Source organism: Penicillium cinerascens (genome assembly GCF_028974065.1).
Source record: "Penicillium cinerascens strain IBT 15544 chromosome Unknown scaffold_4_segment0_segment1, whole genome shotgun sequence".
In the NCBI taxonomy this organism is placed as follows: domain Eukaryota; kingdom Fungi; phylum Ascomycota; class Eurotiomycetes; order Eurotiales; family Aspergillaceae; genus Penicillium; species Penicillium cinerascens.
In genome coordinates this window covers 3,542,743-3,566,076 of record NW_026695298.1, presented here as the reverse complement: position 1 = coordinate 3,566,076, position 23,334 = coordinate 3,542,743, and the positions used below count along the sequence as shown (strand labels likewise).

The following is a 23,334-nucleotide window of genomic DNA, read 5'->3' as shown; positions in this document are numbered from 1 at the left end:
ATTGCGATGTGATAGATCATGGGAGAACGTATGTCATCTGGGTCGCTCGCATTCCTGCTTTGCTTAGTCTAAGAATTCGATCGTCGGGGGCGTTGGTTTGTTTAGGGAGGATCATCAGACATCCAACCGAATGGTAGAAACTCGTGAAGCTGGTAATGACTAGGGCCTAGCGTAGGCTACCCTTGGATAAGGCGAGTCATCCCTGCCCGTGGCCGGTTGTCAGGCCCGAGACGAAAGAGTTTAGTAAAAGCGACCGTAATTTCCGAACGATGAAGTCCTAATCTCCTTTCGGTGCGAGGGACCGCCACAAGTGCACAGCCGGAGAGCTGATCCTTGCTAGATCGATGGTTCTCGATCAGGGGTGGGTCTTGATGTAGCTCGTTGACTCGTCGTCAAGCTCTCGTGGGTGTTTATTGCCAAATTCCCAGTCGATTAGTCTACCACCAAAACTCAAATGCACCTAGCAAATGATACGCCTTTTCCGCTAGCCCCGCGTGTTTCTGGAATTCCGTTGTCACCTGTCGCTTTATATGCAGGGGCCGGGGCTAGAGCTGGTGTCGGAAGTGTTCTTGTTTATCTGCGGCCCATGGGTTCACGACGCGCCTCTGCCCGGTTTTTCTCTTAATGCTTGCGGCGACGATCCTGTGAACTGACCAGCCTCTCCTTCTGGTTCTGCAGCGCGACCTACACCGACTTGTTTCTCGTATTGCGTTGGACATGCGAACGGGGCCGGTAGGGTTCATATAGTCGGAATCGCTCCGCCATCCCGAGATATTCATGTTCGCTGTGGCTGTTTTACCTGAAACAAGCTGGCTAATATGCGGTGGTCTTTGCTTTTCACCTCAGCCCTATTCTTCCTCCACTGCGGGGCAGCATTGGCAGCCCCGACAGTAGAATTGGGGGAACGGGGCGTTGATGCCGTCGCGACTCTCAACAAAAGAGCGGACCAAGATACAAAAACGACCGCAACAAATAATGACGCCACTCAACCAACCGCGGCGACGACCACAGGGATCGAGACGATTGGATCCCATGAGGTAGGATCTAATGCGACCACTGCAACAACAACAACAGACCCAGGCACGACTACCTCACCTGCTAGTCAGACCTACGCCGCAACCACGGTGCCTTCACTAGATGGACCCAGTTCCTCAAGCAGTCAAGCTTCACAAAATGAAACCCATTCGGCATACTCAGGGGGCCTCCCAATCAAACCGGAAATCACACCTGCATTGGGTGTGGGAGGCTTCATACTTCTCGTTTTGGGAGGGGCGTTGGCCCTCATTGGGATCCGGAAGCAAAGGTAAATGTCTCAGCTCGGAGGGAATGGGAACATGGTGCTAATGCCAAATAGTGTCTTTATATTCCTTTCCACGGCATTCCTCGCAGCATTGGGTATTACAGTGAGTTTTCTACATTTGGGTTACAACCGTATCGCAAGCTGACCTCGGGACCCCTGTTAGGTTCTGATCATCTATGTCATGAATCCCCCCGTCAGCAACGGAGCACAAGGAGGATATTTGGTCGCCGTGGTCGTCACGGGAGCGATCTTTGGTGGCCTAGCGCTCGTCTTCAAAGAAATCACAGAGGGCCTGTGTTGTCTTCTGGGCGGCTTCTGCGTCGGCATGTGGCTCATGACCCTCAAATCCGGAGGCTTGGTCACTGGTGACGGACCAAAGGCTGGATTCATCATTGGTTTTTCCGCTGGCTTTTATTGTCTCTCTTTCAGCCATTATACCCGTGCGTATGGGTCCATGTTCTGTACTGCTTTTGGTGGTGCTACAGCATTGGTACTCGGTATTGACTGCTTCAGCCGAGCTGGGCTGAAGGAGTTCTGGCTCTATATCTGGGGTAAGTCTTTCGAAACATCTGCATTCGGGTCGACTGAGATCCTAACACACTGCCCAGGTCTGAACGACAACATGTTCCCTTATCACACCTATACTTACCCCGTGACCCGCAATATTCGCGTAGAAAGCGCCGTCATTATCATCATCACTGTATTTGGTGTGATCGGACAGATGCGATTGTGGAAAGTCATCAAGGCTCGCAGAGCTAAAGAGGAGAGCTCCCGCCAAGAAGCGGAGAAAAAGAAAGATGAAGACGACGCCGAGGTTGGCCGACAGCTTGAAGCCAACAATCTCCGTGAACGTGCTGAATGGGAAGAAATGTATGGCAATGGTCACGATGGGGAAGAGCCATCATTGTCAGAGACTGCGATCGCCGATGATTCACGAAGAGGATCGGACGGATTTGAGTCTTCAACACCTCAAGAGAAAGACAATGCCATGGAAATGAAGCCTATTGCCACCATCGACCAGAGTGCTGGTGCCTCTGACTCTGGAAATCCCCTCGAAACGGTAGAGGAGGTTGATCATGACACCGACGCAGAGGATCAAGATGCGTGCAGTCAATGTGAGGTAGAAATTGGTGACTTGGAAGCACAAAGACCGGTATCTGCCATTTCTCAGCGAACTTCTGAGGAAAAGTTGCATTTCCCGGAAGACAATGATTCTGAGCACGGGGCCGTGGTCGATTCTGAAGTCGGCACCCAACGAGGATCAAAGCGCTTTTCGAGCAAATCTTGGATCAACAGGCTTCCCGGTCGCTTCGGAAATGTCCAATTTCCGGACCCGCAATCTGTGTCTCAGGAAGCCTTGATCGTTCACGATGACACTGCATCTTCTGTTGCAGGCGTGGTGGATGAACTCACCATCATTTCTGGGCCCCGGAGTATCGCTTCTGGTATTGATGAAGATGGGAAAGATCAAGCTCATGAGAAGGAAATTTCCAACGAGGGTGCGCCGGAGCAAAATGTGCTCTCCGAGGCTACTGTGGGAAAGCTCAACTCTCAGACACGTCAACCAGCTGCGCCACCTGCAGTCACAACTGGAGGAGATCTTGCTATTTCTCATGAACCAGAAGATGGAAATCACCACACTACTGAAAACGATCAGGAAAATCATGGAAACAACACCGTTCCGACAGACAGCCCCGGGGAAAACCTGGGAGTGAAGTCTGAGAACGCGGTTGTACAAGTCCAGCAAGACGAACCAGCATCTCAACGGGAGAACCAAAAGCAAGAACCCTCGGCCACAGTCGTCGAGAAAGTTGAATCCAATGCCGAGGAAGCTGTGCTCGAAAAACAACCTTCAGCTTCCCCCAAAACCGAACCAAAAGAAATTAATGATTCCAACGATCCTCGGTCCAACATCGAAAATAACGTCACTGAAGCCGACTCTGTTTCTCAAACAAACCCGACAAATCCAATGAAGAAGCCAACTTTGGACATGACGACCGTTAAAAAGATTCCTGAGCAGACCTCCAAGGTGATTCATTCGTTCCGCACCAAGGAATGGGCGAAACATCTTGCAGATGCCGAAACTCCAGACCTTGAGCCCCTTGAGCTCGAAAATGATGTTCAAGAAGACTCAGACAAAATCGAAGAAGCAGCGGCCCCGGTTCATGTTGACGGCCTGTTGCAAACGGCCTTGAATGCTCAACCGCCTCCTGCGGTGATGAGCCCGGAGCTCAGCGTGTCGAGCTCCGAACAGATACGGCGACTGTCTGATTATTCATCTATACCTTCCCCGGAGATGTCTCGGTCCAAGACACGAAACAGCTTGCACAATCTTTCCGACAAATCTCCGCCGCCGTTGATGCGCAACGCGTCAATGGCATCGATAATTCCGCGGCAGGAACAGGATGCCATTACTCCAATGCTTCGCAGCACATCGACTCCCTTCTTGACTGTCACTTCACCAGGCAAGGGTAAAGCTGAACCGGAGTCACCACGCTGGAATGGCCCGCCTCCTCTTCTTGCAGTCCGTGAAAACATGGTTCGTAACCGAATGTCTTCAACATCCCTTCGTCATGACCCGTGGGCTTCTCGAAACGCTTCACACCAATCTCTTCCGGATGCCATCCAAGCCACCTCTCCAACAGTGGCCATCCCCGAAGAGCGAGATGAAGACTTTGAAGCGGCTGCCCTCAACGATAATGACGATGTCCCACTTTCCCAGCGCCGAGTCATTCTACAACGTCAGAGCATGCAATTCCCCTCAGGAATGAGCGCCATGAATTCACCCTCCCCGATATACCCCCAAAGCTACGAGCGCTCAAGATCACCACAATCCACTCAAGTAAACCCCGAAAGATCGGCTTCCAGAATGGCCGCATGGCGCCAATCAGTGAGAGAAGACATCTCACAGCGGCGCGACCCACTCGCTTTCCGCGGCTCTTCTCCGGGACCAGCCAGCCCCGAAAGACCGCGGAGTCTCTGGGGATCCGTGCAGCAAATGCGAGATGCCTCCTCGAGCCAAGTTGATCTGGCCGTTGCAGAGGGAATGCAACGGGGAAGTATGACCGACCTTCATCGTCAGGCAATGCGGCGGATGCAGGCCTCTGCAAACCGTCAGTTGTAGACATTTCTTTTGATACCCTTACCCTTCTTTCCTTTCTCTCTCGGGCGTTATCGGGAATTTGATTCCTCGCCTTGAATACGTATAATGTTTATGTATATAATTCTTAATGACTTGATGTGTAAAGGCACTTCATTCCTGCCGGGCATACTCTCCAACACAATATCACTGCAGGAAATGCTTCGGTGCACTCTCGAAAATCTTGATCGCTTGTTCCAACCGTTTCTCGTACTCTTCAACCTCCAAGCTCTTTTGGTCATCTTCCGTCGATGTCTCCCTCTCGGTCTTCGCCTCAGGCTTACCCTCCTGCTCAAGGCCAAGCCCAATAGAACGACCCTCGCCCCCTCGAGCCGTATTCAACGACATAACATCACGGTAAAGACCCATCGAAGCAGGCAACTTCACCCTATCCATAGTCTATGGTTATCATGACTCTGTTCTATCGGCATTTGAAAAACAAGCTTCACTTGGCCGTGGCGGATGTCGGATGTCCTGAGACTGGATAGTGATACTGCTAGTACACTTCTCGATTATATGCTGGATAATTGGGGTGTTTCGACTACGGAAGGTCAGAGTCCAACGGAGTTTGTTCCCGATGCTGAGTTTCTTTTGTTCACACTGAAGATGATTCTGAGCCAGCTGGACTGGTCAAGTCCGGTTTACTGGGCATCATTCATACTAGTTGGTTACGGAGGGTTTCGATTCTTGCATGAGCTTTAGATAAGCCACAGCACGCCCAGCTATTCTCAACAATGGCTATTTACTGCATCCTTTTTACGCAACTTTTGTTTCTTTTATACTTAAATATAAAAATCATATATTTATGTCGCTTTTCTACACTTCTCTAACTACCGTACTAGGTAAATCGGCAGTTTCCTGGCCGGGAAGTCACGTAAGGTTAGTTATCACGCATCCTACTCTTCACTGACTGGCTGCATCACTAGTCCGGAGGTCATGATTAAACCTTGTTAGTTTCTATCGTCCTTTAAAATGTGACGCGAGAAGATCCGCTCTTCCTATTTTCGAATGCTTTATTTGACACTAAGGATGGCCTCTTAATCGTCTTTCTAGGCATATTTGAACCCATCTTCCTAAACGTATTTTAGACGTATTTTTAACATGCCGAACTCAAATTTTACTATTCAAAGAGTAGCCTATGTCGTCTTCTCTTAGTGGCCGTTATCAGCGCCGGTACCGGGGTCAGTGCGTGGCATACCACCTGACCGGAATGGACCGACCCCATATCGTGCTTCGGTCACAAATCCTCGACGAGGCATTCTACCGCGGCAATGCCGCGGCGTAGTTCTCGTTCAGTATCGGGATGCATGACTTGTCGCCGTCGGAAGGTGAAATGCAGTTCTCGATCGACACCGTGTGAGCCGTGCCGCCGTCTCGGCCTCTCCTGTGTCTCATCATTTCAGCAAAACTTCAGAGTTTGGTCTCTCTCAGAGAGGCAATATCCAAATGAAACATCCGAGGACCAGACAATCCTAAGTCCCAGGGTACATGGAGAAGACCCAAACTCAGGATCCCAGACATCGCAAAATCGAGTTGAGAACTTGCCACAATCGTCGGCTATTCGTCAATCCAATCGAACGACCGACATTGCCGCTGGTGTGAATTACACACCTCATGGCTTGAACTCAGATTCGACGGCACTTGAAGATGATGGAATAGAGGATGTGCCACTTCTCAATGATGACCAGAGCATGATCCCCCGAAGAAATGGGGTGAACCCGATTGACTCATGGATGGAATGGGACAACCTGTTCCCTCTCCCCATGCCAAATCGCTCACCTTCACTTATTGATAACGACTTCCAAATCCTAATGAACGCTCCATATGACCATACTTGGGACGTCGCCTCCTGGAATCAAATGAATCGAGTACCGGAATGGCTGTCGACCAAAAGGTCAATGTGGAGCTGTTACCACTACCTCATCAACTTGGCTCAGGCTATTCCCGACTCCCCCTCTTCCATGGAATTCTGAGCTGGACATACGCCTATTTATTCAGACTGGGGCTATATTCTGAGCCATCCAGATTGACGCACTATATTACCGCATCCGACTCAATCCGACTCTTGTCCAACGAAGTTTCGGACAACTCCGCAGCCTTGACCTGGCTTACTGTCAACCCGTCGGAGAAAATATCGCAATATATCTCTACAACATTTTTTCTATGTCAACACGACCTGATAGTTGGTGATTTCGAATCTTTCAAGTCTCGTTTACATGAAACCAAGCGCACGTTCTTCCGACATTGGAAAGCGCAAAACATACCCGGCCCGATAGAATCGCGAATTGTCATCTGGCTTGCGTTTATGGAGCTTCGTTTCCTAATTATGGAAGGAGAGAAAGATGCAGGTGGAAGTCAAGAAAAAGATCTAATGGCAATTCTGATGGATCTCAAAGCTGTGCCAACACTTCGAGGTGCTCGCAAAAAACAGTCATATCTCTCAGAATGTTTCGGTAACGGGCTGCCCAAAGAGGAGAACGATGAAGATCTAAGAAAAGAACGCTGCCGTGAGAAATTTGACATGCTCTCTTTCTTTCTCAGCAGGGTTCGCACATTTGAGAAATGGGATCTGGAGACCCAGTCGCGGAGAGATGGTGAGCCTCTCTTGGTGGAATTGCGAGAGGCGAAGATTGATGCCTTACGTGCAGACCTTGCGCGTATCCAAGCGGTAGGCTTAACCCGTACTTCCGTATTGTCTGACTGCTTGAATACTAATTTGGCTACAGGAATGCGAACTGGCCTTCCCAAACCAGAGAGTCAGCTCGTTAAGCCATGAAGACATCGACAGTAGCATGTTTCACATCATGACAGCCAAAGCACTGTGCCTCTGCTCTACAATCATGCTACATCGAGCCATTGATTCAACAGTCCGAACAGACCCGGAAGCCCAATCTGCAGCTCGCAACTTGATTCGTATCGCTCGGCTTTTCCGAAAAGCAAAACGCCTCGAGACACCCTGCTCTGTCATCTGGCCTCTTCCGATATTCATTGCTGGAATTGAGATAGCCGATGAGATATACCAAGATTGGACTGTTGAGTATATGCGGGAACTCGGACATTGGGGAGCTCATGTTGTCAAAGGGAGAGAATTGATGGAGCAGACGTTACGGTGGCAGGAGAAACATGGGCGCAGGGCTAGTATCACGGATTATCTTGTGCAATATTAATTTCTAAGGGACAACTTTCTATTGCGATCTTCAACGACTCGATTTTTCGAAGTCGGAACTCATGGCACCTCAGGACGCTCGCTGTTGCCACCACGATTCTTCAGCTGAACACCCACCAACGACTTCGGTCCCTCGAGATGGAACGTTTTAAAAACACCTTGACAAGGCGGACCCTTGCAGGTGGTGATAGCCCCTTGAGACAGATTATAGATAACGCAGGCAACCGTGGCGGTTGCGCTGCGGAATGGATAGCCAGGCAGATTTCCAATAACGGAGTCAAGTGGATGATCATCCGGATGGCAGCACAAAGCCTCGGGATAGCTAAGATGGTCCGAGAATGCCTTGATAAGCTGCTCGTTTGACAAAAGACCGTGTCTATATGGGCGAATACCCTGCTCCAGTCTCTGGCGACGGTGCCAGCTGCTTCCACCCGGGTATCTGTCCTGGACGGTATCGCGAGCGAGGAATGATTTGTCGGTGAAGTGGTTGGTGTGAATCAAATAGCCGTCATCTATGTTGCCGTATACCTTATACACGCGACTAGGTGTTATCTCGAGACAGAGGCCAAATCCTTCGGCCGTGGCCAGGGTGAGATTGTTGGAGACGTGGCGTGGGAATTGCTGGATGAGAGTGGTTGCTTCTGACAGGTGACTGCACTCCAGGATCATTCGACGGAGCAGAGAGATTGGCATTACGGGCTCGTTTGTCTTTCGGTGTGGTGAATAGTCCTCGGTGGACATCAAGGAGTTTGCTGTCACGCCCATGCCGAGGGAGTTCATCCCTGAACGACCGAGTTGACCGGCTTCCGTGACCAGGAAAAGCGACGGCTTTGCTTCTGATGGATCCGGGTGGACCTCAAGGTAGATGATGGCATCCGTCAGCCAGAGCCTGGCAGACATGTCCCAGTTCTGTGCGTTGAGGACATCACCAGAGACCGTGGTTTCCTTGAGGAAGAAGGCACTAGTGCACTCATTCGCTTGGTCATCTTCCTGGTTGGGTGTTTCATCGGTGTTCAGTCTTGCCAGATCGTATCGGGCATTCAGCAAGACAACGTCTTCAAGCGAGACCCCAGCGCCGTCTGCAATGCCTCTCATCTCCTCCAGGCCAGCAGGATAATGGGCTGTAACATTTGGGATGTACACTTCATTAATAATTTTGTGCATCAAATCCCTATTCAAATCATTAGCTACTTTGGAGATATGATGTCTGGGATCAATGAGCACATACCGTTCAGCCAGCTTGCCCGGTCTTTTGTAGTATTCCACATTTGCCTTGACTTTACTCATAGCCTGCTGGCCATGTTGATAGCCTCGATCATAGGGAAGGCCGCGAACGACGACGTGTTGGTAAGCGGGCGAGATATCAGGATTGGCTCTCATGACGAATCAAATGCGTTGAACTGATTTCTTCAATGATTTAACCAAGCTTTCGGGGCTTATCTTTCGATTTTATAACCTTGAGATTACCGGTTGCTGCGAAATTTCCTGCCTACATGGTTCCTGTTGCGGCTCTATTGCCGACCAGGCCCCTATCAAGGAGGACTCAATACAGAATTTAGTTAACATTCCGTCACTACATCTATTGCCGCTTTCCCTATCAAGCGCACCAAAGGCGCGAGACCGTGGAACCTGAGTTCTGCACGACCTGGCGGTCGCCAGTGTTTCCTAATCGGGATCTGTTAGCGACGGGCTCGCCAAGTAGTCCCGACTGGGCCATGTGGATACGGTCCGGCTTTGTCTCTCCGCGGTCTTATCACCGATTGCGGGGAATTGCCATTTGGAAGAGATAGTGTTTGCGCTCGAGTTATAAATATAATAGCACGGGAATTGGCCATGCGATACGGACACTTCGAGAACCCGCTTGTTCGCGTGAAATCCGATTATACACTATGACTGAGAAAGATGCCGAAGTCGGCGCGGCTGTTGGGCTAGACACCAAAGAGACAGCTGTCGACAAAAACCAAGATGACTCGATGGTGATTTTTGCCGGGTCGGGCGTTGGTGAGGTCTTTGGGTACTCGGACGGCGAGGCGAGAACCGTTCGTTGGAAACTGGATCTTATTTTACTTCCCATGGTGAGTCCATCATAGTATACCCTTCTCTCAGGATTTGATTTTCTAACGAACAAACGTAGATGTGTATGACATACATCCTCTCGTTCATGGACAAGGTGGCTCTATCTGAAGCCTCCATCTTCGGTATCGAGAAAAGCGATGTAAGTTCAACCTGGCGCTTTCCAAATTTCAACTTGACTTGGCTGATGCGGAATAGCACTTGGTCGGTCAACAGTACAGCTGGGCCAACGGGATTTTCTACTTTGGTTACCTCTTTGCGCAATACCCTAGCTCCATTCTCATGCAGAAGCTGCCCATTGGCCGATACTTCGGCGCGATGATCATTCTGTGGGGTGTTGCAACAACATGCACTGTCGCGACAAACTCATTCGCAACTCTCGCCGTGTGTCGGTTTTTCCTGGGTGCTTTTGAGACGTGTATCACGCCGATCTTGACGATTTTGGTCGGTCAATACTGGACACAAAAGGAACAGGCATTGCGTGCCTGTATATGGTGGACTGGGGGTGGAATCGGTGGTTTTATCGCCGACTCGATCACTTATGCCGTATCGGGAGGGGCCTTGGCGGGCTCGAAGTATGAGACATGGCAGGTGCGGCTCTCTTTCGTATTGACAATCTCCAGTTTCTTGTTAACATGAAGTGGCTTAGATTGTGTTCCTTGTCTTCGGTCCCGTTAGCATTGCGTGGGGTGTTGTGCTGTTCTTCTTTTTGCCTACGTCTCCGATGACAGCTTGGTTCTTGACCGAAAGGGAACGCAAGATCAGTGTCATGAGGGTATGCTTTGCTCTCCACTTAATAATAGCTCTACTAAATAGGAATCCCAGGTTGCTTCTAACCACGCTGGCATCGAGAACAGAAAATACAAAATCTATCAGGTCAAGGAAGCGCTTCTGGATTTCCAGGTGTGGATGCTGTGTGCGCAAGCCTTCCTGCAGTGTATCCCCGGTGGAGGCCTGACCGCGGTAAGTGTTATCCAGCTGACTGGTAAAATGAGAGCTAACGGACGCATTTTAGTTTGGAAAGCTCATTCTCACGGGAATGGGATACTCGGACCGGGAAAGCATAGTCCTGTCTTTTCCGCAAGATGGTGTCCAACTTGTTTCTACGGTCTTCGCTGGTGTGGTCTCACAGCTACTGCCTAATACCAGATGCGCATTAATGATTTTCGCAAACGCGATTGTGCTGATTGGCAGCGCTCTGGTTGAAAGTATGTTCAAACCCCGTTAGCATCCTGGGATCGGTTGGGATAGCCTGCTAACTCTGTTATTCCTCCGACAGAGCTGCCCGCTTCACAAGGTTTCGGCCCACTTTGCAGTAAGTCACTTCTCAATCCAGGCGTGAAGCTAGTACTAATGACCATCAGTCATCTATGTCAACACTATTCCATACATTATGTGCATGAGCTTGATGTCGTCGAACATCGGTGGGTTCACTAAAAAGGCCACATGCGGAGTATGTCTGACACTGAACGATACAAGAATCTCATTTTTGGTTCCAAGCTAATGCCATGCAGGTTATGATGTTCATGTCCTACAGCGTGGGCCAGATCGTTGCCCCGCAGTTCTTCATCTCCTCACAAGCGCCACGATACCCCACGGGGTTCCGCGCCTTCTATGTCAGCGTCGCGCTCATGATTGTTATTGAAGTGCTCTTGTTGTGAGTAATACCTCGAGACATTCTGACGAATTGATTGAACTGACAATTTGCAGTGTCTACCTATACCGGCAGAATCTCAAGAAGGAGAGAAGGGGCTCCGGTGATGAAACAAACAGTGTATCATTCTCGGATTTCCAGGATTTGACTGACAAGGAGCATCCCCAATTCCGATATGCATATTGAGTGGATTGTAAATAAGATTGAGACTTTTTATTTATTGTGTCTATCCCAGCCGAGTTATCCTTGTTTTGGTGTTTTTTTTTTTCCTTTTTTTTTGGGCAATCTCCGCATCACGCAACGCGTGTTGACCTTGCATTGGGTCGACATGCAGAAACTAGGACTAAATTTGACATCTGCATGAGATAGTCATCGAAGCGCCCCCTTCCTAAGGATTGTAGACTATTGGATTGGTCCGGTTGTGATCACCGGGAGGAAGGGCGAGCGGATGAAACAAGGGAGGGTGGACTAATCCGAGTAAAATCGGTGCAAACGACTCGTCGGGTGTGTTCGAGGTCAATTCATAAACTACATAAGAGCCAAGAGCGCTTTTTCGAGCATTGAATCCATTCGACTCTAGATTTGAATGCCAAGCCGAGGCCCTGAAGTCCCAGGGGGTTCTATAGTTAGCAGTGAGCTCAGTTAGTTGTGCGCGCGCCTCACACATTTTGCCTCATTTTTAAGCCTTGAGGATCCTTCGTCATCGCGGCCTTTATTTCGATCAATTCGTTCATTTGCAGCTTTTCCCTTCTCCGTCATTCCCTCGTTTAGTTTAACTTGTCTTTCCAGGAGACTTTTTCCTGTGCCGATCTCCCCATCTCTGACTGTGCACTTTCCCTTCGCTTTCCTTTTTTTTTCTCCTCAAAACGGCGTCCTTCGCAAGTCCTCCTCCTCTGCCGAGGGACGGTGAACCACATTCCACTCGCTATCGCTCACGTGGGACACATTCCAGTCGAACCAACCTCGTGGAGGCGACTCCGGGCTTCGTTCGAGCACAGCGGCGACAGTGCGTCCCCCTCTCGGGCCCGTCGTCGCTCCCTGCCATCCTCCGCCCCTCCGCCGTCCGCCTCGCCAACCCCATCAACCACGTCCCTCGAATCACCCCGATCGCCATCCCGCCTGCGAACGCATCCGACGAGAATCTCGCCTTCGCACCCCACTCTCCTCTCCTCAGTGTCCCCGAACGACGGCGCAGTCGTTTGACCCCGTCCCCGACATCCCCAACCAGTCTCATCGTTGAACGAAGTCAGGGGGAGACCGAAAGTGGACGCACCAGCATCGCCCTACCTCCACGTCACAGACGTTACGAACAATTATCACCTACCGCCATGGCTGCAGCATTCGCTGGAAGTGCGGCGCGAGAGGTCGAGAACCTGCGACCACCAGAAGCGGTTCATTTAACCGAAGATGGAAGTCGTCGAGATGACGGCCGGCCGCGCCATATGCAGTCACAAACCTCCCTCCGATCACAATCCCAAATCGCTTCCGTTCCCTCCCACACTGGCCAGGCCCCTCCTGAGATCGCTGAAGAATTGGCCTGGGGCCCCGCCCATCCATGCTATCCTCACTTCAACCCTCACGTCCCCATTGGCTCTCAGGAATATCTCACAACACGCGTTATTCGCATTCGGCGCGACTGGATGATCAAGGGCGATCTGGCGCCGACATTCTCCAACCTGTACCCTGAGATTTTGGATCCGTTACTATCGGAACAAGAGTTTCGCAAAGTAATTGCGACGGTCAACGACGGCCTGATCAAGGCATTCGACCCGTATAGCCTAAGAAATTGGTTTGACGGAGCACTCGGCCTGCTGACGGGCTGGATTTGGGATGATTTGAACGCCCCTAGCATTAAGGGTCAATTACAACATGTCGAGGACTGGCTGGAAAAATGGAACCGTGAAGTGGGTTCCAAAGATGGCGTGCACATTTGGAGCCTGCGACGGACGGCATACATGTCGATCGACATCCAGATCCCTGATCCCAAGGTTGGCATCGTCCCTAGTGAGGGTGGCCCCTCCTTACCAAATACCAGGCCCAGCACTGGCATGGGCATGGGCAATTGATGGGTCTTCCCATTTGCCCCTCTCGTTCGATATCCTCATTTTGGTTGTATATTTCTTTGTAATCTGGCCGTGTTCTGTTCCGGGCTTTTGCATGATATCCCTCCCCAGTGGCTTGCTTTCGACTCTACATTTTACCTTTTCTTTTCTTGAAAATCTTCGATTCTTTACATCTTGTCACTGGGGGTTCTTGTTACTTTCGGCTCTCGCGTGGGGTATTATGCCACCTGTCTATATCTGACTTCTCTGCCGGGTTCAAATCTTGTTAACTGAACAAGAACCTGGAAAACCAAATATCGAGACCTCTGGTCCTACTTATTCACCCTCTGCCTTGCTTCGTAGAACGTCGGCTTACCGTAGACCGATACCTCAAGGATTCCCCTCAAAAAACAGGCTGCGAATGGAATTGAGCCAAACCCAATTTCAAGCAGCCCAGCTAGATAATAAGCATGCAACTGCACAAGAGGGTATGTTACCCACTCAAATTCAGGCGGTGTCGATCCACCCCCCACATCCCCCCGTCTCCGAGCTCTTCGACACTCCCCAGGATGAGCTCTCGCCATAACCCACAATGTTGTCGGGGATCCTGATCTTTAATCAAAAGGGCGAGAACCTCATCTTCCGCGCTTTCCGCAGCGACTGCCGCCCGCGTCTGGCCGACATCTTCCGCATCCAGGTCATCTCCAACCCGCAGGTCCGCTCCCCGATCCTGACCCTGGGCTCGACCACCTTCAGCCATGTCAAGCACGAGAATATCTACCTGGTCGCCGTGACCAAGAGCAATGCCAATGCGGCGCTGGTCTTTGAGTTCCTCTACCGGCTCATCATGCTGGGGAAGAGTTACTTCGGGAAATTCGACGAGGAGGCCGTGAAAAACAACTTTGTGTTGATTTATGAATTGCTCGATGGTGCGTTCTGCCCCTTTTTGTCTCGTATCAGAGGTACATAACTAACTTGAGGTGAATATCTACAGAAATTCTCGACTTCGGATACCCGCAAAACACCGAGACCGATACGTTGAAGATGTACATCACCACGGAGGGGGTCAAGTCAGCCATCGCGAACTCACCCACAGACTCGAGCCGCATTACGCAGCAAGCGACCGGTGCGCAGTCATGGCGCCGGTCCGATATCAAGTACCGCAAGAACGAGGCTTTCGTGGACGTGATCGAGGACGTCAACCTCCTGATGTCAGCGACCGGCACGGTCCTGCGCGCCGACGTGAATGGACAGATTGTCATGCGCGCATACCTGACTGGAACCCCCGAGTGCAAATTCGGATTGAATGACCGGCTTCTTTTGGACAACAGTGATGCTTCCGGGGGCAATGGTATGCGCGGCGGTGGCACCTCGGGCGCAAGCAAGACTACGCGAGCCGCTGCAGGCTCTGTCACGCTTGAGGATTGTCAGTTCCACCAGTGCGTTAAGCTGGGTCGGTTCGATGCCGACCGAATCATCTCGTTCGTGCCGCCGGACGGTGAGTTCGAGCTGATGCGGTACCGCGCTACGGAGAATGTCAATCTGCCGTTCAAGGTTCATCCGATTGTGCGTGAGATCGGTACGACGAAGGTCGAGTACAGCATTGCTATCAAGGCCAACTACGGCTCCAAGTTGTTCGCTTCTAATGTTATTGTTCGCATTCCCACCCCGCTCAACACCGCGAAGACTACCGAGCGGGCGAGCCAGGGTCGTGCGAAATATGAGCCCGAGCATAACAATATCGTCTGGAAGATCCCTCGCTTCTCGGGCCAGAGCGAGTATGTGCTCAACGCCGAGGCTACTCTCACCTCCATGACACACCAGAAGGCATGGAGTCGGCCTCCGATCAATCTTTCGTTCAGCATTCTCATGTTCACCTCGTCCGGTCTGCTTGTGCGTTATCTCAAGGTGTTTGAGAAGAACAACTACAGCTCTGTCAAGTGGGTGCGCTACATGACCCGCGCGGGCAGCTATGAGATTCGGTACGTTCCATATTCTTTGTTTGGATTTTTACGCGAGTCACTGACCATTTTTTCCTATCCAGGTTCTAGAAGTGTCGATTCGACTGGGAGGGCGTGTTGATATCAAGAGCTTGCGAGCAGCAGTCTGTTATCCTTCTCGCTGAGAGCCATCGGGCGGTGTATGGCGTTGGATGGTGTTTTATACATACTCGTGTTTACCTTTCTAAAGCATTGAAAATCTGCATATCAACCAGGTCTTCTTTACTGGATTCCATTTCTAGACAGGGACTCGTTTAATAACACTTTCCCCCTGACTATGGACATTGCCATCACCACCCTATTCCCGGTTCGTCTGCGACATGACATCCTGCCATTCATCACAAATCTTCAGTCTCGCATTGAGATCCGCCCTCATGATATCAAACGTATCCGCCCCAATAGGCAATCGCACAGGCAACTCTTTACCCTCACATCTCCCCTCACCTCTAACGGCCTCCACAACCAATTCACAGCCCTTCCCCGGGTGCCCAGGCCAGTCCTTACTCCCCGCAGCACTTTGCTCCGCAAGCTGCTTATTCAGGTCTGCATACTCAGGGACCGGATTCGGTACTCTGAACTGCACATGTCCCGGAGACGCCAAATCGGTACTAAAATGCCCGAAAGTAAGAAGCGAGGTACGCAAGTTAAATGGCGCTAGCTCTGCCGCCAGAGAAGGCACAATTCCCTCGAGCAGACTCTTGGAGCCAATATAGGATGTGGCCCCCGGCATGATGTAGTGCACACTGACGGAGCCCACGAAGAGAAGAGTTCCCGTTTTGCGCTCACGCATGAATGGGAGTAGTGCTCTTGTCAGATTCAGCGGCCCCATGACATTCACGCGAAGGGAATTCGTAAAGAGTTCCTCGCTATTTGCATGTCAGTGAACCGGAGTGTCATGTCTCTCGCGATTTCACTCACTTGAGTTCTTCCAAAAGTCCAGCTTCCAGGTAGCCAGCGTTATTGACCAGGACGTCGATATGGCCATAGATAGCCCATGCCTCTTTGGCCTTCTCGTTCAGCTCCTCCTGCGAGGCAGTCACATCCAACTCGAGCACGGCAGCCCCCGCTTCTTGCAGTGCGGAGAGACGCTCAGCACCGCTGATTCCATTGCCCCCGCGAGCTGTCGCGATTACTCGATCTCCCTGTCTTTCTATTAAACCCCAGCTCACTGCAAGCATCGGAGTAATTCAAGGGCTTACCTTCGCGATAATGGCTCGCGCCATAGCCTCCCCCAGACCGGAGGAACAGCCGGTAACAAGCCAAGTCAACTGTGCAGCCATTTCGAATGATGATATACTTTCTGTTCTGTGGATGATAAGGCGAAGGTAATTTCAGCCGCACATTTACGCTTTGCTCGAAACCGCACTAAGCTTACCCCGCTCTGGTGCACAAGAAATTCAAGAGCACCGTGCTCATAGCGAATGGCGACTGTCAGAGTTATCACGAGCCTCCTGGTAGCGCTTATTTACAGCGAGAATACCGATCTCAGGGCTCTGGTCGTGTGGATCGCATGCTGGGGGCTTTGAACCAAGCTTGGACTTGGGGCCATGAATCCATAAGAATCCTTATTTGGGATTCCAGAGAGGTGTCGCCATATGCCAGAAGAGAAGCTTTTGAGTACTCAACAATTCTGGAAAAAGGGTCATTGATTAGAATGTTCATTTTTGTCAATGGTCGGAATTGATATTTCCTCACGGCTCTTTTCAAAATTGAGGCCATCACTTTGCACCATAAATACCTATTTAAAATTCGTTCAAACTGATGCTAACCGAATCATCCCTCTGGATGAGCATATGCACCAATAGCTAGTTGATAATTATTCTATTAGGATCTGAAAGTCTGTATCCTTATGACCCGGGTTGATACAGAGTCTATCTGCTTTTTTTCCTCAGAAGAAGAACCTGAACGGTGAACCCCTCCTTAGGACAACCGAGTCAATTTAAATGAACGCACAAATTTAACCGGCCTTTTGTTATTCAGTTGACTGGAAGCTATATCATATAACACTGGTGGTGAGAGAATAGCGAAGTTTCTCGCGTTGCGAATATATGATAGGGTTTATAATGAACTTCTCCCCGGCAAGACTATAAAAAAGAGATGGCGGATAAAAAAACAAAATTTCAAGACCCTCTCATTACCCTGTACGAAATCAACAGAAAATGGGAATAACTCGGGGGTTACAGTGGGTGGGACCGACCTTCTGCCCAGGTTCCAAAAGTAATGCATTGCTCCACCCCCAGAGTCTATATGGATAAGATGAATGTCTTCTTTATCAAAACGCAACGCTTAAATAGAGCATTATATCTGGCAACCCATTGGGTTATATCCACGGATATCGTGTTGTGAAAGTACACTGTCGAACCGAGGGGGATACGATCATTTTCAATAAATAGATCCCGCCCAGACCCCTTGTATATTGTAACGACACCGAAACCATCCCGTCGAGAGTCCACAACGGGAACACTCCGGTAGAAGCTCCCAGGTCTTGCGTTGCAGCTGACAAGGTTTTCCGAGTTGCGGGATATGGATTAGGGTGATGTCGGGTACGAGTCGAGAAACAATCCATCAGAGTTCCAGGGCTATGTTTTTATCATGAATATGCAAGACAAGGTCAAGGTAATCGATGGAATTCAAATCCAGTGGTATCTCAGATAGTAAAAGTACAGTTCATAGTGGTACAGTGCTCAGGCCTGGAACAACAAGGTGCGAAACGAGCAGGAATCATGTGCAGGAACCAACCATCCAAATAAAGACAGAAGCAGATTAGACAGGTGGCGGTGGTGGGAATATTCACATAGCCAGATGCGACAACGGATGAAAGGAAAACGATCTTGCGCGAGAAATCGAAAGAATCGGACAAAGCTCAAAATGATAATACAGGGTTTCTTGCAACAAGTAATCGAGACATGGAGGGAAAAGGTCGTATAATACAGAAATCATGAAAGGAATCAGAAGATTTATTGCCGTCCGCCTTGGAGACCGATTCGGCCCTCTCCCACAAGAGAGTTCCATCGTCGGCTGACGTCGGCATTGTTTGTGCGGCCCATCAGGCGCGCGCACTCATTCCATTCTTGTTGGGAAAGGCGGAACTTCTCGAGGACCAGCTCGAGGAGTTGTTGGTCTTCTTCGGAGGACCATTCTTCCGAAGAAGTCGAAGGCTCATCTGGCTCTTCGATAGAAGGCAGAACTGCCTCTGGATCAATGCGCGGGCCAAAGTCTGGAATGCGCGCTTCCATGAGACGCTGAGGAGACGGTGGTGATTGTGTGATGGGAGGAGAATGCAAAGAATAGAAGTCCGTCGAGGAGAGGCCAAGCGGCAGGTTGTAGGGAGCATGGCGGCGGCGTTTGGGGGTGGAGAAGCGGTTGCGGGTAGGGCATATGTCCGCGTCGCTGTCATCATCGATACTAGAGCGACGACGCTTGTTCGCGCCGCGCGCGGGCGCAGAAGGCGGAGGCGGCGGCGTGGATGGAACAGTAGCTGGAGGAGGTGTTGGGCGAGGCGATGCAGGTCGAGCGACCTTCCGCGATCGAGTTGAGCGACGCGGCGGGTTGATGGGAAGAGGGCTCTGGAGGCGCTGCGGCTTGACAGACCGGCGCGGTGATGGAGCTGGCGATCCGCTCAGCAGAGACTGCAGTGCGCGACAGGTGCCGAGAAGGCCGTTGCCAGAGGGGTATCCTCTGTCAGAGGGAGGTGGTGTAGAGAAGAGGCGGTTGGGGGTGAAGCGAGACGACCGGCGCACATCGCATGGGAGGGCGGAAGGGAGCAACATATTAAAGCGAATACGTGATTCGAGTGCGTAGAGCAGGGTAAAGGTCGGCAGAAGTGAATATAGGACCACCAGAGTGGTTGTGGTTGATGGGTGAGCGCGAGAGAATTTGTGCGCGTTGCGCTGGAAGATGCGCCGGAGGCAGTTGCGAAGCGCGACGACGGAGTTGGGAGAGGAAGAAAGAGAGTGTAAAAAAGTCGTTGAAATGCGCTTCGATTTCCACCGAGACCGGGTGTTTGGAGGGGGGTTAAAGAACCCAAAGGGTGGTTGTTGTTTATTGAGCGAGTGGTTGTTAGGAAGAAGTGGCGGGGGCTGCCGAGCGATAAAAGAAAATTGGGCTTTCGCTGGACTTGGGACCTTGGGACTGCCGCAAACGGTCAAGCGAACATCACCCGAGTCTCCACTCTTTGTTTTTCCCGTGTATTTGGAGTTGTGAAAGGTGAAAGAGGTGAAAGAGGTGAAAGAAAGTGTTGCTTATTATTGCAGTTCCATTCAAATAACAATCCAATTCAAAACGAATGAAGTCAAAACCAGGGATTGTGGCCTGGATCAGGTTCAACGAGCGACCGATGACGATTAGGAAGGATAATAGGAGTAGAGGTGCCGAGGAGTCGGTGAGACTCTTCTTCTATTATACTACCTTGGTATCTAGGATCTATTCCCGGCCGGGACCTGAGCCCCTCGGTCTCCTTCCTCGTGGTCCCCAGTGAAACACCGCACAAAGGAGAGCAGAGGATGTATGAAGCAAGGACGCATGAAGCCGAACCCTTGACAGGGGACCACGAGGTACCCTTCACCCCTGAAACGGACCGCACGGGTCGATCCCTTTTCCAATTACACTTCCTATTCTGGTGCGCGACCCGCGACGAGCCGCGTGCTCCACGCTCCACGCCAACGTCAGGCAATTGGCCCCCCTCGACGTGGTGGTTTGAGGGGATCGTCGTTATCGGTATCATCATGAAGCAGGATAAGCCGGCTTAGCCGGGGTGTAGTGGCCATGACGTACGTCTTGCGCCCGGCGACGAGCTGTTGGTCGCCCTCGAGGACATGGACATGCGCTAGTTCTCTGTAGAAAATGTGTTCGAAATCCGACTTTGCCACCCCGTGAGCGACCGGGCGCGTTTTAATATTCCCGACTCGCAGGGTCGGTCTGTCTCCCATTCCCGGCCCTTCTCACCAGCCCTGGAGGGTTGGAACCCTGCCATACCAGCCCTGAAGGAGACGTTGCCTGCCACTGGGCTGGTTCCCAGCTTCTATTTTTCTACGTTACATTCAACAATTGAATATACGTCGTGCTTGGATTCAACATTTGATTTTTTTCGTGGAGACGTCGCGTCAACCACGCGTTCGGGACGCGTGACGCGACGGCCAATCAGCGCCGATACGGCCCAGCGCGAGCTCTGATTGGCCAACGAGCCTCGTACCTGACGATCGGACGTGAAGAAATGCCTCAAAGCGTGAGCATCACCACCAGAAAACGGGTATACTTCCTAGGCGGTCCTAGAGACGCCTGCACGAGGTCTGTGCGAAGCACCGGAGAAAAAACGTGTGGGAGGGGCCTGTGCCTGGAAGGTTTTCGGAGAATACGCTCTCGAGGTCCAACCTCAACCCCTCTTGGTTGCTGATTTGTACATCACTGCAACTACGTAGGCCAGCAAACCCTCTTGAACACGTGCTACAGCTGCATACAGACATCGGAAGCAGTTATGTAGCCAATAGTGTCACTCTAATCCTCACGATCAAACTTGATCTCATGTTGATGCTGTATCAAACTCATCTCGATATACATACTCCTTGCTTCCTGCGGGGTCCGTTGCCCGGGCAGAGGTTGGGAGCCCCAAAATTAACCTCGTGGCTTGCATTATCTCGCAGCGCCTACTGCACTGCTATTCTCGCTTGCGGGGTGCAGAATGCAACTCGGCCCGAGTTTACAGCCTAACGTGCAGTACTTTCCCCCGATTCAGTATCCATACTCTAAACTCATCCTACCAAGCACCGCCAATAAATCTAATAGTGAAGATCGGCCTCTGTGTGGACCTACCTAGGGGTTGCTCTCCCTTCTCTCTCCCTCAAAGGGCTGTCCTTCCCTATTCACCCTCCGAGGAGTCCAAAAAGGACTGTTTCCATTCACCGAGGTGGCTGGGTGGGCAACTTCGACCCAATTCTACCCTCTCACTCCATGACCCAGTCTCCCAGCCACAAGTCAACATCCCCTCCATGCAAGGGATACCAAACGCAGATGGGACTATTTCCCATCAGAGCTGCTGATAGGCGTACACAAGGTTAGCCTCGGGGACCTACAGTATATGTCCACGGGAACGGATGACATGAAGCTGGAGTACTAGCTGCAGGTTACCGTAATCCGTGTTTACCGAAAACAATGAGCTTCAGTCTCCTTCCCCAACAAACTACCCCTGCGAAACCAATGCAAGACATCGCCGTGTCCACAACGGGCGCTAACACTGATCAGATCTGCACCTTCGAAACACTTCGTGCGTCAAGTGGCCGGGTCGCCCCGTTGCCCCTCCAACCATGCCCTAGGGCTATCAGCTCCTTGAGAGGCTCTGTGGAAAGGTTTCACAACCTCGCCTCCTTCTATACTCGACGTGTGACCCTTTCGTGTCTTGGCGTGGGTCTATCGCCATTGTGTCTTATCCCGATGCCGAATCGGGAGATTCCACATTCCGGAGTATCGGTGACAGGTGATCGGCGGAGTACCGCACAGCCCTGGATCCGAGTCCCCGTGTTGAGGTAATTGGCAGTTGTAGGCAAAATCAGTGGCTCGGGCATGGTGGAGAAGGCCCATTATATTTGGAATGTGATGGATTTGTTTTTGTTTTGAATCTTCTCTGAGACACTGTTGCAGGACTCGGAGCTGACGTCCACCATGATGCAGATTATCCATGGCAACGATGCATGTGTGCATGCTGAATGGGCTTGCTGCACAGCGTCGTTCAAATGCTTAGCATGAGAGCATGGCCAACACCGTTGCATTGCCGGCATTGACAGCTCGAAGGGGCCATGACCTTTCCTTTCTCAAATCGTCAAGTCATCATGAGACACTTCAACCAGTAATCCACCAACTGAGCCTACATGGAACCCTCCCCTGATCCCCATCTTAACCAGGATCAACACTTTCGGCCCTCCATCGGGGAAATCCCCTCTCCCTGTCCTTCCTCTAGCCCTACCCATGACCGCGCACGCCACTGGGTCCACCAAGCGGGCCTTTGATCACAAGGACTATCTTTCCTGTGTTCTAAGTGGCCATTACCCCCATCTTAGACAACCAGGGATGTACAAAAGCCTCAAGCACCAACCAGAGCCGTCGAGATAAGACAAGGTCCCCGCGCTGGGGGCTACTATTCACAGCCAACAGCCAATGGGTTATTTCCGCACCCCTCCCATCCATTGCGAACAAGGGCTTGCCTTTCTCGAGCCCCTCTTGTTGCCACTGTGAAAAGAGGGGAACAAACTATTGATTCTGTTCTAAACCTCCTTTTTACTGTGGCAATGTCTTTGGACAGAGTATCGGCTGGTGGGCACCTACTTTGTCATTGAAGCTGAGGTCCAATCTGCTTTCACGACTACGTGTCCTTCGAGTCATCCGGCCTGTGAGAGTAGTCTTTTCCCTATGCGCGATTTATCCTGTGTTTCTCTTTCTCTGGATTTTAGATCTATTGACTCCCTTTGCTCTCTATCGATTTTTCGCTTCTCTGAAGTCAATTATTGAGTCTGCTTGTAAGGGGATCCTCCTGTTGTATGGTTGTTTCTCCCTTTCCCAAGATTCGGTTACTTCTCCGGCAAGCTGTTGTTAACTGTGAGGTTCTTGCAGTACCCTCGCTTGCCTTCATGTAGTGAAGCTTGATGAAACTACAACAATAGTCACCGGTCAACGTTACTTACGTATCGGGTAACGTCTGCTATTCCTTGGCTTTCCCTGTCCGTTTCATGTTTACCTACATGGTATGCGGAGAGTATATCAAAGGGAATTGATACCGCCAACACCCAGATCGAAACTTTTGTTTGCATCTGTTTAATGAAAATCACGTCTCTACATGCAGCGAATTCCCAGGCTAGGTGCAGTGACCCATAGTCACGGAAAGGGAGGAGATGGTAGTATCAATTCCCATTACCAATAGTGGCTCCCTTTGTGAAGAGGCGTCTCAAAAATTGGCAAATTGCAACAGATACCA

The 23,334-nt window shown here is 50.9% G+C and overlaps 9 protein-coding genes across 9 annotated transcripts; 5 read left to right on the top strand and 4 right to left on the bottom strand.

Annotated features, from left to right (window-relative positions):
- Window positions 1-818: 818 nt before the first annotated feature.
- On the top strand, window positions 819-4,424 carry N7498_010462 (TMEM198/TM7SF3 family protein; the record flags this gene model as incomplete). The annotated part of the gene is made up of 4 exons (XM_058457518.1): window positions 819-1,303; window positions 1,355-1,403; window positions 1,464-1,851; window positions 1,909-4,424. The coding sequence occupies 4 exons, from the start codon at window positions 819-821 to the stop codon at window positions 4,422-4,424; spliced, it is 3,438 nt and encodes a 1,145-aa protein (XP_058304417.1).
- A 162-nt stretch (window positions 4,425-4,586) lies between these two features.
- N7498_010461 (uncharacterized protein) lies at window positions 4,587-4,835 on the bottom strand (the record flags this gene model as incomplete). The annotated part of the gene is made up of 1 exon (XM_058457517.1): window positions 4,587-4,835. The coding sequence occupies one exon, from the start codon at window positions 4,833-4,835 to the stop codon at window positions 4,587-4,589; it is 249 nt and encodes an 82-aa protein (XP_058304416.1).
- Window positions 4,836-6,786: 1,951 nt separating this feature from the next.
- N7498_010460 (uncharacterized protein) lies at window positions 6,787-7,606 on the top strand (the record flags this gene model as incomplete). Its single annotated transcript, XM_058457516.1, has 2 exons — window positions 6,787-7,107; window positions 7,166-7,606. The coding sequence occupies exons 1-2, from the start codon at window positions 6,811-6,813 to the stop codon at window positions 7,604-7,606; spliced, it is 738 nt and encodes a 245-aa protein (XP_058304415.1). The 5' UTR covers window positions 6,787-6,810.
- Window positions 7,607-7,665: 59 nt separating this feature from the next.
- On the bottom strand, window positions 7,666-8,985 carry N7498_010459 (peptidase C45 acyl-coenzyme A:6-aminopenicillanic acid acyl-transferase; the record flags this gene model as incomplete). The annotated part of the gene is made up of 2 exons (XM_058457515.1): window positions 7,666-8,776; window positions 8,834-8,985. 2 exons carry the CDS (start codon window positions 8,983-8,985, stop codon window positions 7,666-7,668), a joined length of 1,263 nt encoding a protein of 420 aa, XP_058304414.1.
- A 509-nt stretch (window positions 8,986-9,494) lies between these two features.
- On the top strand, window positions 9,495-13,398 carry N7498_010458 (pantothenate transporter; the record flags this gene model as incomplete). Its single annotated transcript, XM_058457514.1, has 10 exons — window positions 9,495-9,680; window positions 9,740-9,820; window positions 9,877-10,269; window positions 10,328-10,453; window positions 10,504-10,641; window positions 10,694-10,886; window positions 10,958-10,993; window positions 11,043-11,131; window positions 11,193-11,335; window positions 12,285-13,398. The coding sequence occupies 10 exons, from the start codon at window positions 9,495-9,497 to the stop codon at window positions 13,396-13,398; spliced, it is 2,499 nt and encodes an 832-aa protein (XP_058304413.1).
- A 546-nt stretch (window positions 13,399-13,944) lies between these two features.
- On the top strand, window positions 13,945-15,544 carry N7498_010457 (AP-2 complex subunit mu). Its single transcript, XM_058457513.1, has 3 exons — window positions 13,945-14,303; window positions 14,369-15,356; window positions 15,419-15,544. The coding sequence occupies exons 1-3, from the start codon at window positions 13,967-13,969 to the stop codon at window positions 15,423-15,425; spliced, it is 1,332 nt and encodes a 443-aa protein (XP_058304412.1). The 5' UTR covers window positions 13,945-13,966; the 3' UTR covers window positions 15,426-15,544.
- A 128-nt stretch (window positions 15,545-15,672) lies between these two features.
- On the bottom strand, window positions 15,673-16,669 carry N7498_010456 (uncharacterized protein; the record flags this gene model as incomplete). The annotated part of the gene is made up of 3 exons (XM_058457512.1): window positions 16,574-16,669; window positions 16,293-16,516; window positions 15,673-16,240 (listed from the first exon to the last, which is right to left on the bottom strand). The coding sequence occupies exons 1-3, from the start codon at window positions 16,652-16,654 to the stop codon at window positions 15,673-15,675; spliced, it is 873 nt and encodes a 290-aa protein (XP_058304411.1). The 5' UTR covers window positions 16,655-16,669.
- A 1,662-nt stretch (window positions 16,670-18,331) lies between these two features.
- N7498_010455 (uncharacterized protein) lies at window positions 18,332-19,144 on the bottom strand (the record flags this gene model as incomplete). Its single annotated transcript, XM_058457511.1, has 1 exon — window positions 18,332-19,144. One exon carries the CDS (start codon window positions 19,142-19,144, stop codon window positions 18,332-18,334), a length of 813 nt encoding a protein of 270 aa, XP_058304410.1.
- A 515-nt stretch (window positions 19,145-19,659) lies between these two features.
- N7498_010454 (uncharacterized protein) lies at window positions 19,660-20,122 on the top strand (the record flags this gene model as incomplete). Its single annotated transcript, XM_058457510.1, has 2 exons — window positions 19,660-19,735; window positions 19,794-20,122. 2 exons carry the CDS (start codon window positions 19,660-19,662, stop codon window positions 20,120-20,122), a joined length of 405 nt encoding a protein of 134 aa, XP_058304409.1.
- Window positions 20,123-23,334: the final 3,212 nt, after the last annotated feature.

Bases quoted from the DNA above. Each gene is read 5' to 3' on its own strand.
- N7498_010457 (XM_058457513.1), top strand. From the start codon at position 13,967: ATGTTGTCGGGGATCCTGATCTTTAATCAAAAGGGCGAGAACCTCATC. The intron at 14,304-14,368 runs GTGCGTTCTGCC...GAATATCTACAG, and splicing joins GATTTATGAATTGCTCGATG to AAATTCTCGACTTCGGATAC.